This window comes from Heterocephalus glaber, unplaced genomic scaffold (assembly GCF_053883595.1).
Source record: "Heterocephalus glaber isolate CG9 unplaced genomic scaffold, H.glaber_assembly_v1.0 deba00001442, whole genome shotgun sequence".
Lineage (NCBI taxonomy): Eukaryota > Metazoa > Chordata > Mammalia > Rodentia > Bathyergidae > Heterocephalus > Heterocephalus glaber.
Window position 1 is genome coordinate 54,478,070 of NW_028258296.1, and position 13,242 is coordinate 54,491,311.

General features: G+C 39.1%; 1 protein-coding gene across 1 annotated transcript in view; it reads left to right on the forward strand.

Annotated features, from left to right (window-relative positions):
* The first annotated feature begins 19 nt into the window (after nt 1–19).
* The window catches only part of Pde4dip (phosphodiesterase 4D interacting protein), a 248,460-nt gene continuing 235,237 nt past the window's right edge, over nt 20–13,242 (forward strand). The window contains exon 1 of the mRNA XM_013075467.3: nt 20–330. Within this exon, the coding sequence (XP_012930921.1) occupies nt 326–330 (5 nt within the window). The 5' untranslated portion in view covers nt 20–325. The remainder of the gene's footprint in view (nt 331–13,242) is intronic.

The following is a 13,242-nucleotide window of genomic DNA, read 5'->3' on the forward strand; positions in this document are numbered from 1 at the left end:
AGATGGGAAGGGGGCGGGGGGGGGGGGGAGGAGGCGGCGGACGCGGCTGGGTCTGACCACATTTCTGCAGCAACAGTGACAACTGAAGTAGATGTTCGTCCACGCGCCGAGGATACGCCTGGGCAGCGGGGAAAGAGGGAGACGAAGCAGGGCCGGTAACTAGGGCGGGGTGGCCAGGCCCGGGAATCCGAGAAGAGGGCAGACTGGTGGGGGACGCAGCCCCACCGTCCCGCGGGAGCCTCTGCCCGGGAGAGAGGACGCCAGGAGCAGCCGGGAGCGGGGCCACGGCGGCGGAGGAAGAGGCAGCCCGGGTGGCCGTGCCCTGATGAGGTGAGGGCGCCCGCAGCTCCTGCCTCTGCGGCCCGGGAAGCGGCGGGCGGGGCCGGGCTGGTGGCTCGCGCGGAGGCCGGCTCCTGGGGAGGCTGGTCCCCAGTGACAGTTCCTAGGAGAAGGTTGGCAGCAGGGGAGATGTGGGCCTGTGGGAGGAGGAGGACCGCGGTGAGGTGCTTAGAGATAAAGGTGTGCGTTGGATTGTACCCTAAGGAGCTTGGAGACCCCCGTTTCTAGCCAAAGATCTTTGCTTCATGTGCAGACATCCGCTGTGTTGGTGGAGGTGAGGTAGAAAGCTTTGCCTGTTGGGCTGAGCCAGAGCAAAGATGAACACATGACTCAGAAAGTCGTGCCGAGACGGTACCATGAAGGATGATCGCAAAAGATAAAGGACCCCACTATGTGTGCAGGGGCGAGCTCACATGGCCTTTTGAAATGCCTCTTCTCTTTTTGGATATTTGTCTTAGAATCAGACAGCGGGGTGGTGGTGGTGGTGATGGTTCTTTCTTCCAGGCCATCTCTTCCTCTGCAGAGCTGGAGCCCTGCCTGGTGGCTGGGTGTGCAGGACCAGCTCCACTAAACCCAGACCCTTCTGCTCCGGCATAGAAGACTGCAAAGATTAGGCCCAACTTTCTTCACGTAGCAGCAGTAAGAGGAAACCTGTCACGAGTAACATTTCCTGGAGAAAAGACAGACTGTGCTTCTGTCTTTTTTGAAATAAATGTGTCCTTATCATAGAATTTTTAACTTTTCCTTTCACGGAAAGCCAGGACTTACAAATCAAACCACAAAGTAATAAGGTTTCATTCCCTAAACTGCTATAATTAACTGAGATCTTAAAAAAAAAATTGTTTCATTTCTCTAGGCCTCAGTTTCTTCTGCATAAAATTAGAATTTGGATTAAAAGAGCACTAACTATAGAACTAAATAGTCATTGGATTGGTATTTCATGTTAGGACTCTGCTATACTTGTGAACTAAGAAACTAACCCTAGTCAAAGAAACTAAATCATTTTATTCATCACACTACCCACTGTTTATGCAAGAAAATGGAATCAAAGACATTCAGGATGGTGCTTAAGTGAATCACGTTTCTAATAAGGAGTTTATAATTATTGCTCTGAAGAAGGAATGAAACAAGACATATTACTTGATTTTTATAAAGTGAAATTTTAGCCCTAATAATTATTTGGAAGAATGATGATATATTTGTGGGATGTTAAATATTTTTTCATGGACTACTTTGGAATTTTTTTAAAGCTTGGAATAAAAACTTAATGTAAATTTATGTGGATATATGTGTATATATTTATAACATTAAGGTTTCTTAGCCACTTTACATATACTAGGTAAATTTTTTATCTGAAAAGAAATGTTACTATTGCAAAATATAAAATGGATCAAGACTTCTTATAAAGGTATGCTTTTATCCTCCATCCTCGGTAACAACAATTTGTAGGGTTAGAATTCGATTCTCTAAAGTGTGTGTGTGTGTGTTGTTTCTTTCTTTTTCCATTGCTGAGGATGAAATTCAGGGTCTCATACATTCTAGGTAACCACTGTACCACTGACATCCCCAGCCTGTGATTTAATTATGAAAATAAATACCAAGTGTTCAGTTTCCTAGAGAGTTACTCATGGGACAAGCTACTTGTACGTATGGTTTAGTTGATGTAATGATAAATCTTGAAATGTTAAAAAAATTTCCAGAATTCCCAAATGAAACAGTTTTAGAAACTTCCTGAGGTAGTTCTGTTCTGAGCTTCATTTAAGTGTTAGCTCTCCGGGAACATGTTAGCATATTTTCTTGCTATTCTAGGTCTCTTCTGGCTCCGGACAAATTTTAAGATTGGTTTTTCTAGTTCTGTGAGATATGTTAGTATTTTGATCAGGATTACATTAAATCTGTATATGTGTTTAGGAAGTAGGGCCATTTTCACTATATAGGTTCTGCCCATCCAAGAAAAAGGGATATCTTTCCATTTCCCAATATCTTCTTCAATCTCCTTTTCAGAGTATTGTAGTTTTCAAAGTAAAAGTCTTTGACTTCCTTCATTAAATTGATTCCTAAGTATTTCACTTTTTGATGCTGTTGTAAAAGGTGTTGTTTCCTTAATTTCTCTCTCAGTGAGTTTGTTATTTGTATACAGGAATGCTATTGATTATTGAGTGTTGACTTTGTATCCAGTTATGTTGCTGAATTTGGGTATTAAATCTAGAAGTTTTTGGTTGGCGTTTTTGGGGTCTTCTATGTAAAGTACCATGTCATTCTCAAATAATGATAATTTAACTTCTTCCTTTACTATCCTTTTTCCTTTTATTTCTTTCTCTTGTCTAATTGCTCTCACTAATTGCTCTCACTAATGTTTCCAGAACTATATTGAATAGGAGCGGTGATAGTGGGCATCCTTGTCTTGTTCCTGATTTTAGAGTGAAAGCTTTCAGTTTTTGTTTATTTAGTTTTTTATTTATCCTTTTTTATTTATGTATTTATTTATTTTTATTTATTTATTTATATATATTTTTTGGTACTGGGGATTGAACTCGGGACCTTGTGCTTGCGAGGCAGGCACCTGAACCACTGAGCTAAATCCCCGGCCCTAGCTTTCAGTTTTTGACCATTTAATATGATGGCTGTTGGTTGTCACAGATGGTTATCAGATTGAGATAAAGACCACGTATTGCAATTTTCCGTAAAGTTTTTATCATAGATGGATGTTGGACTTTGTCAAATGTTTTTTCTGCATCTATTGAAATGCTTATGTGGTTTTTGTGCTTGACTCTGTTAATATGATGTATTACATTTATTGATTTTCATATGTTGAACTATCCCTGCATCCCTAGGATGAATCCTACTTGGTCAGGGTGTATGATCTTCTTCATGGTTTGTTGCATTCTGTTTGCCAGGATCTTATTGAGGATTTTTCCATCTATGTTCATTAGGGAGATTGGCCGGTAGTTATGTTTTTTAATAGTGTTTTTTTTTTGGTACCAGGGATTGAACTCGGGTCCTTGTGCTTGCGAGGCAGGCGGTGGAACCACTGAGCTAAATCCCCGGCTGTAATTATGTTTTTTGGTTCGATCGTTCTCTGGTTTTGGTTTCATGGTAACGCTTGTTTTCATGAGTCAGTTTGGGAGTATTGCTTCCCTTTCAATTTCATTAAAGAGTTTGAGGAGTAGTGGCATTAAGTCTTCTCTAAATTTCTTGTAGAATTCAGCAGTGAATCCATCATGACCTGTGCTTTCCTTTGTTGATAGCTTTTAATCACTTCTTCAATTTCATTGATTAACATTGGGGTATTTAGAATTTTTTTAATCTTCTTTTTTTTGGTACCGGGGATCGAACTCGTGTCCTTGCACTTGCGCAGCAGGTGGCGAAACCACTGAGCTAAATCCCCGGCCATAGAATTTTTTTATCTTCTTGATTCAGCTTTGGTAATTCATGTTACTAGGAATTTCTCCGTTTCTTCTCATCTTATTAGAGTACGAGTTCTTGAAGTAGGTATTGATGATCTGGATTTTTGCAGGATCCATTGTGATTTCACCTTTTTCATTCCTAATTGCATAGATTTGCATTCTTTCCTATTTTTGATAAAATTGGCTAAAGCTTTGTCTGTTTAATCTTTCAAGGATCCAACTGTTTGATTCATTGATTCTTTGTACTGTTTTCTTAGTCTCAATTGCATTGATTTCTGCTCTGATCGTTCCTCACTTGTACTGTGGGTTTAATGTGTTCTTTTTGTAGAAGCTTGAGGTTCATAATTAGGTTATTTGATCTCACACTGTTTTTCTGATATGGGAATTCACCGTTATAAATTTCCCTCATAAGACTCCTTTCATTGCGTTCCATAAGTTCTGGCATGTTGTATTGGCATTATTGTTGAATTGTAGAAACTGTCCAATTTCTTCTTTAATTTCATCTGTGACCCATTGGTTGTTCAGAAGGGTGTTATTTAATTCCATGTGTTATGCAGTCTTCATGGTTTATTTTGCCATTGATTTCCAATTTCATTTCACTATGATCTGATAATGTACATGGGATAATTTGAATTCCTTTGCATTTACTTAATTAAGCATGTCTTATGAGCTAGTACATGGTCTATTTTGGAGAAAGTCTCATGTGCAGCTGAGAAGAAAATGCATTTTATTGTGAAGTGGAACACTCTGCAGATATCTACTAAGTCCATTTCTTCAAAGGTTTGGTTCAGCTCTGATATTTTGTTGACATTTTGTCTAGTTGATCTATTAGTGACAGTGGGGTATTGAGGTTCCTCATTGCAATTTTCTTAGTGCTTATTTAATTTTTCCTATCCGTTAATGTTTGTTTTACATAGTTGGGTGCACTGGTAATAATATGATTGTTAACTCTTTCTCGTGGATTGTTCTTTTAATGAGTATGTAATGACCTTCTTTGTTTCTTCTAATCAGTCTTGGCTTGAGATCCACTTTTTTCTGCAAACAGTATAGCTACCCCTGCTTTTTTTCCTGGTTCTTGTCACATAGGATATTGCCAGCCATCCATTGACTTTCTGTCTATGAATTTCCTTGTGAGTTAAATGTGATTCTTGTATGCAGCATATTGTTGGTTCTTGTTTCTTGATCCATTTGGCCAATTTGTTTCTTTTGATTGGTGAATTGAGACCATTTACATTGATGGTTATAATTGATTTATTATCTTAGTTATTTTTCTCTTGTTCCTGAGACAAAATACTCAACACTCAAAGTTAAAAGGAGGAAGGTTTATTTGGCTCACAGTTTGTAGAGCTTTCAATCCATAATGGGCTGGCTCCAAAGCAGGGTTGCACAGAGGACAGGCATTGCAAAGGAGAAACAGTTCATGGTGGGCAGAAGGTAGCAAAGCAACAAGGGACCTTCACAGCATCTTTCTGCCCTTTTTATCTTATTGAGGCTACTTAGGGTGGGTAGCACTCACACCCTTAATCCTAGTGCCCTCGATCCTAGCATTGCACCATGAATCAATTCCAGCATCCCACACTCTAGATCCAGCCACTTCTGAAGAAACCCACCTATGATCACATGAGCCTTTGAGGGGACACAGCCCATGACATTTATCTTTGTTATAGTATTTTTCTGTTATCGGTTCCCTTTCTTTCCTCTCTCTTTAATTGTTTGCCTTGCCTGGTGATTTTATTCTCTTGGGATCATAAAATTCTTAGGGATGAGAAGTTGGTTCCTATTTGGCCTAGCACCCAGTTCTTTGGTGCCGGAGTATGGTGACAATCTCGGTACTGGCATACAAGGAAGAACAACTGAAAACAACAACTATGTTACCCTGGCTAAAGCAGGACAATCAGCAATAACCGTAGCATCAAGCACAGACTAGAAACCAACAAACTGTCATAACTATTAATTTGCCACCCTTAACCATAGGTACAAGATTTATAGTTATATGACCAAATCTAAAATGAATCAGAAAATTATATACAGTAAATATCTCCTCAATAAAGCGATTTTACCCTCAGGAGAAAATATTTAAAAGGATAAGAGGAAAAAATAGAGAAATAATAGAAGAGAAAGAGATTAGAACTTTGTAGCTCTCAGAAACCATTTTGTATCTTTCTATATTTAGTGCTGTGCATCTATACCAATAACTCTTTGTTGGTGTGGATCCTATGGATTCTTCTTAATTTTAAATCTTTTTAAAAAAATATATTTATTGGTACATTTTAGGTGTACAATACATTTACATTTATCATTGGGTGTTTGTACCTGAACATGATGTATCTTGGTTCTTATTTTTCCCCCATTACCTGTGCGCCCTTCACCCCCTCCACCCTTCCCTATTTACATAGATTTTGTTTCCATTTTTTTTCTTTCTCATAATTTTTCCTTTCTCTTCTCCCTTTTCCCCTTCCCCTCCCGCCACCCCTACACCTTTGGACCTTTTCCTATTTCAGATTATCAATTATTCATTTTAATCATTTTCATCTTTATTTACACTTTCAGTTTCTCACACTAGAGAAACTATTTGGTATTTACACATGTGTGCCCTATTTATTTCACTTAAGAGTATGGCCTCAATATGCATCCATTTAGCTATAAATGACTCTAGTTTCTCTTTCTTTATGGCTGAGTAGTACTCCATTTTATTAAAAAACCCACATCTTCTTTATCCAGTTTGCAGTTGATGGGCACTTGGGCTGTTTCCAAGCTTTAGCTGTTAGAAACTGTGCCGCTATAAACATAGGTGCATATATATATATCGCTGTGGTTAATTTTAAATCTTATATAATAAATGTGGTCTTGTATAAATTTATCAAATTCTGTGAGATTTATATTCACATTTGTTTCAGAACAGGAAGCTGGGGGCCTCTAGTAAGCCAAGAGTTATGTCAAGGTATTCTCAGAATTTGTCCCCACCAATCTTGATTGCAATTCTAACATTACATGGTAGATGCTCTTTGTTATGGTGGTTGTTGTACCAGGTATCGAACTCAGGACCTTGCACTTGCCAGGCAGGTGCAGTGCCACTGAGCTACATCCCCACCCCTGTTGCTCTTAAAATTCATGAAGTGCAAACTATTTTTTAAAAGCTTTACTGAATATCATAGGTTCAAATCATCATATGTTCATAACTGCTATCATGTTGAAGAAGAAGGCTTGAACATTTTGGGCATTATAATAGTTTCAAAGGTATTGCTGAAGCATTTTGTATATGATATTGAGACAATGTATTGTCAATTTTTCCATTTAATAGAAGAAAAGACACAGGTTTGGGGACTATGTATCAGCGTCCTTATCTGAAAAGAGAATTTCTAATTCTCTGTTATCTATTGGCAGAGTTTGAACAAAAGTAAGTAGTTCTATGCTGTTAGATGGCACTAGATTCATTTTACAGCACACCCTACAATAGACAGACACAGAAGGAGTCACAGCCTACATAGACGTCAAAGTGCTGTTAAAAGAATGAATGGTCTGGGTGTGGTGTGGTGGTACACACCTGTAATCCTAGCACTCCAGAGGCTGAGGCAGGAGGGTTGTTGCAGTCTCCAGGCCATCCTGGACTACATAGTGAGTTCAAGGCAGCCTAAACTACACAGCAAGAACCTGTCAAAGAACAAAACAAAGAAAACAAAAGAGCAGGGGAGGACTACAGAGGAAAACTCCTGCTGGGCGGCTTCATTTCTGGAATACTAGGACTGATTGGAATTGCTGTCTTCACTGGCTAGAAGAAGAGTCTGGGGTCTGCTCTCTGAGTGTTTAAGATATCCAGAGGGAGAGGCTAGATGGTTACGGTTGCTGAAGGAGGACTCTGGCTAAAAGAAGGTGCAACTTCTGACCCCTTTGGGGCATGCCTGTAAAAAGGGGCAATTCCCTCACCAGGAGATAAGCTTCTAGGACAAAGGCAGCAGGTGACAACAGCAGGGAACTGAGACTCTGACTCCAAGGAATATCAGTGTCACAGCAGGAAGTGGATGTGTATGATGCAACTGAGTGCTTATCAGATAATAAAATGTAGCCTGAGTTCTGGCCTAATGAGTGACACCTTCCCTTTTTCTGTCTAGGATTCTGGTAGAGTAATTACTCTAGAAAAATGAAAAGAAGGGCTTTAGGGCTACAGGTATTGCTAGCTTGAGACTTTTCATAAAAGTATTTTTAATGATTCTAAGAAAATGTTATACCTTCGGAAATCTTTTGTTGAGAAGCTAATGTGTGGGGCGGGGATTTAGCTCAGTGTTTCCATTGCCTGCTTCCCAAGCTAAGGACCCGAGTTCGATCCCTGGTATCAAAAAAAAAAAAAAAAAAGAAGCTAATATGTGATAGACATTGTAAAATGAACAAAATGTACAAATCCCTTGTCTTCATGGAAAGCACAGAATGATGCATGAGATAGAAAATAAAGGGGGAAAAAAAGAAAGAAGGGAAGTAGGGCTAAGGATGTAGCTCAGTGGCGCCATCCCTGCCTGGCAAGTGCAAGGTCCTGAGTTCAATTCCCGGTCCAAAAAAAAAAAAAAGGAAAGAAAGAAAGAAAAGGGAAATAGGTAAAAATATATGGAAAACAGAGCATTGGTTTGATACCATTTTGAGAAGTCCCTGCAGGGATCAATAACAGCAAAGGAAAACTTGTGGAGGAGCTATCCCTATAATTCAAGAGAGAGACAGCAGTAGTCAGATCCGAGATATATGTTGACTGCATAGGACTTGCTCCACATTGAGTATAGAATGCAGAAAGAGAGAAAAGGCATGCCTGTTACATGGTTTTAGATGTTTAGTTATAGTATCAAATCATGAAAGCATAGAAAAAATGTCATCTAGTATATCCCTTTCATTATTCTTTAGAATTTATTTACATTTGAAAATGTTCAGAGTAGAAAGTTAAGGGGAAACTCATACCATAAACACTTTCTATGTAATAGTCCAATAAATTGCATTTTATTGATCTTTTTTTTTGGTACTGGGGATCGAACTCGAGTCCCTGCGCTTGTGTAGCAGGCGGCGAAACCACTGAGCTAAATCCCCTGCCCAAAATTGCATTTTGATTTGCTGTGATCCTGCTATTTGTTTTGTTGTTATTTTAATATAATACATTTTATGTATATACTCTTTCCAAGGCACTGTGACCATGCACAGTAAAAGTTTTTATTTCCTGATGACCAAATTTCTCAATGACCTTTACATTTTTGAACTGAAAATGCCTTTTAATGTCAGAGCATGTTTCAGCACAGGATAGTTTTTGATTGTTTTGTGACTTTAGTTTTGGGTTTTCCTTAACACCAAGAGAGTTGTGTGAGGGCAAATTCCCACTTATGTGTAATTTGGTTCCTGGCTTGTGTGGCTTGGACAAGAAGACAGTTTGGCTTCCAATGAAACACAGAAGCCAGGGCCAGGGATGTAGCTTGGTGGCACTGCGCCTGCCTAGCAGGAGCAAGGTCCTGAGTTTGATCCCCAGAACCAAAAACACAAAACAAAATAAAACAAAAAAACATAGAAGCCAGTGCATGGAACAGTTGAAAATGAATAAATGTCAGAAACCAAAAGATTAGAAATACGAATGTGTCAAGAGACAAAATATACACTATGTGACCACATAGTGGGTTTTTAAAAATGCTGAGAAAGGTTTTTGTCAAGATAAATCTATATTCACTGGCCAAATCAACATAGCCATACTCTTTCTGATGAAAGCCACACTTCTTTTCTTTTCTTTTTTTTTCTTTTCTTTTCTTTTAGACAGGGTCTCACTATGTAGTTCAAGCTGGCCTCGAACTCATGATGATCTTCCTGCTTCAGCCTCCTGAGTGCTGGGATTATAGGCGTGCATCACTATGCCAACAACAGCCATATTTCTAACATATACAGTGGTTGTATAAATAAATCACTGTGCAGTGCAATTCCTAATAGCAATCTACTCTTAAAACCTAAAAAATATCTAGATATAAATCAACACAGGTCTCATGTAGTGAGAGCAAAATGGTTGCTGGAGTTTTTTGGTAAAAGTTATATGCTTCATGAAAAACATATATCCATATTAGCTAAATGCCAGTAAAAATTCCAGTCTCAGATCGAATCTATGACAAAGCAACAGCCAACATCATACTAAATGGTCAAAAGCTGAAAGCTTTCACACTAAAATCAGGAACAAAACAAGTATGCCCACTATCCCCACTCCTATTCAATATAGTTCTGAAAACATTAGTCAGAGCAATTAGACAAGAGAAAGAAATAAAAGGAAAAAGGGTGGTAAAGGAAAAAGTTAAATTATCATTATTTGAGAATGACATGATACTCTACCTAGAAAACCCTAAAAACTCCACCAAAAGTCTTCTAGATTTAATAACTAAATTCAGTCACATAGCTAGATATGAAGTCAACACTCAAAAATCAATAACATTCCCATATACAAACTCACTGAGAGGGAAATTAGGGAAACAACACCTTTTACAATAGCATAAAAAAGGTGAAATACTTAGGAATCAATCCAACAAAGGAAGCAAAAGATCTTTACAATGAAAACTATTGTATTCTGAAAAAGGAGATCAAAGAAGATAAGAGGATATCAGAAAATGGAACAGCCAGGCATGGTGGCACATTCCTATAATCCCAGCATTCGGGAGGCTGAAGCAGAAAGATCACAAGTTGGAGGCCAGCCTGGGCTACATGGTGAGCTCAAGGGCAGCCTGAACTACATATGGAGACCCTGTCTCAAACAACAACAACACAAAAAAGGAAAGATATTCCTTGCTCTTGGGTAGGAAAACCCAACATGGTGAAAATGGCCATACTCTCAAAATTGATATTCAGATTTAATGCAAACCAGATCAAAATGCCAATAGCATACCTCACAGAATTAAAGAAAACAATCCTAACTTGGAACCAAAAGAGACCTAGGGTAGCAAAAACAATTCTGGGCAACAAAGGCAAGGCAGAGGGCATCACAATTCCACCCCTTGAAACTATACTACAAAGCTACTGTGATAAAAACAGCATGATACTGCCAAAAAACCACAAAAACAAAAACAAACAAACAAAAAAACCAACCAGACCTGAGGATCAGTGGAACAGATTAGAAGCTGCAAAAACAACTCCAAACACACTCAACCTCCTTATCTTTGACAAAGGGGCCAAACACCTTCACTGGAAGAATGATAGCCTCTTTAATAAATGGTACTGGAAAAACTGACTTTCTACATGCTGAAGACTAAAGCTAGATGCATGCCTCTCACCACACACTAAACTAAAATCAAAGTGGATCAAAGATCTAAATATTAAAACAGAAACACTAAGTCTGCTGAAAGAGAGAATAGATAGAATTCTTGGAAGACATGGGTTTAGGCAAAGTTTCTATGAACAAAACCCCGATCTTACAGAAAATATTATGAAGAATCAACAACTGGGATCTCATCTTATTAAAAAGCATTTGTACAGCAAAAGAAACTACCAACAGAGTAGAGAAACAACCCACATAGTGGGAAAAAATTTTTGCCAGCTGTTCTTCAGACAAAGGACTAATAGCTAGAATATATAAAGAGCTCAAAAAACCCAGCCCCCCCAATATATAAAGGACTTAAAAAAGAATGACAGCTTCTGTAGGAAAGTCTTTGCTTCTAGAGAAAAACATGAACCAGCTGTTGAAGATAAATACTCTTTCAATATGTAAATAATAACTCTATAGTAGTGAAAGCTAACAAGTCTAAAGATGAAAGTATAAAGGTGAGCCCTTTAATGTTTCTACTCACATTTCTGTGCAAGAAAACAAGTCTTCTGACAGTCATTATTTAGCCAAAAGAGTTTAATAAAAATGAATGTTGCCAGAGGTGGTGGCATATGCCTGTAATCTCAGCACTCAGGAGGCTGAGGCAGGAGGATCATTTTGAGTTTGAGGCCAGCCTGAATTACATAGCAAGACCCTATCTCAAAAACCCAAACCAAACCAAATCAAAACAAAAGCAATATTACAAACATTGTAGGAAAATATGCTGGAAAGATTGTCAGATCATGTTGTGGTTCCCTTGCTGGGATGTGAAGTAGGGGCAACTGCAAAAAGTTGTTTTAGACTATCAGACTTTAATTGATCCAAAGTTAAGTCCCCTCTTCACACTAGTTCCAGTAGTGACAGGAATGACTCCTTTAGAGATTTCTACCTCTACTGCCCTAAAGTACCAAAAGCATAAGGAATCAGTGGGCCATAGTATGGAGAGTTGTAAGGCTAAAGAAAAATAATAAACAAGAAGGCACCAGTGCTTTTGCCAGAGCTTTGAGCAGAAATGTCTGTTTAGGAAGTACTTAAGTTTCACGAGGGATGCATTGTGAACTGGACAGGTCGGCCTGTCCTGTGGGGGTGCCTTCTGAAGTACCCCCGACCAAGTCTTCTTTCTCCATAGGCCCCAAGATGCACCACAGAAAACATCCTGAAAAGCACCCTGCGGATCCCAGCAACCAGCCATTAGGTTGTATCCTTCAAAATTGAGAACAATTCGACCCTCCCAATCTGAAGAAAGAACAACTTAACTAACTACTATTGTAATACGGTTTGGATCAAGTGTGGAATGATAAAAGATAAGTACAGAATGGCAGACTAAGTTATTTTTTTTCTAAGTTATTTGGATTGCTTCTGCAAAAGGTAGGAAGGTGGCGTGGAATCCCTTATGTTGAGGCTTTTATAGCTCTTTATTTCTGGAAAATCCCAGAAACTATGGTACTTAGAGGGGCCTCTAAGAAAAAAGGATTTGATATTGTTCACGATCCTGACCTCAGACCCCTGCCTGTCTCTCAGGATGATATGGGTCTTTCCTACTAAGTTAGTGAAAACAACCACACTAGGCAGGGTCCTCAACATTCTCTTTATAATCTACAGTCAATAAATACTTAGGAACTCTGCTTGAGGCTAATGATAGGGTTGCAGATGGGCCTCTAGAGCTCTGTGACCAAATTGCTGGACATGTACTTTTCTGTTTCCAACAGTTGAGGTGAAAGGAAGATAAAAAGAGAAGGGTTGAAGATGAAAGACAGGCCAAAATTATAGCTGTTGCTATTGGCAATGCTTTAAACACACCCAAGTTTGTCTAAGGAAAACCCAAAGGCAATTGAAAAAAGGGTTCCTGCTTTAAATGCAAGAAGATTGGACACTGGGCACACGACTGGACTAAGCCACTGCCTGGGCCCTGCTCCAAGTGTCAGGTGGCTGATAGGCCTGGCGCATGGCCCTGGAAGATTGACTGTCTCCACTCCCAGGGAGGTGCAAGGCCAGCCAAAACCCTCATCTACCACTCTGATTAAAAGGACTGAAGGGGTCTGGGCAACTTACAATGCCCCTGTCCACAGACATTTAGAAACCCCGGTAACCTTGGATGTCATAGACAAATTTAATTTCTTTGTTTTAACTTTTTTTTCTAGAAAATTCTTATTTAGATCTATAGACATAATTGAGGTGAGGGGAGACCCTAGTCAAAGCTTC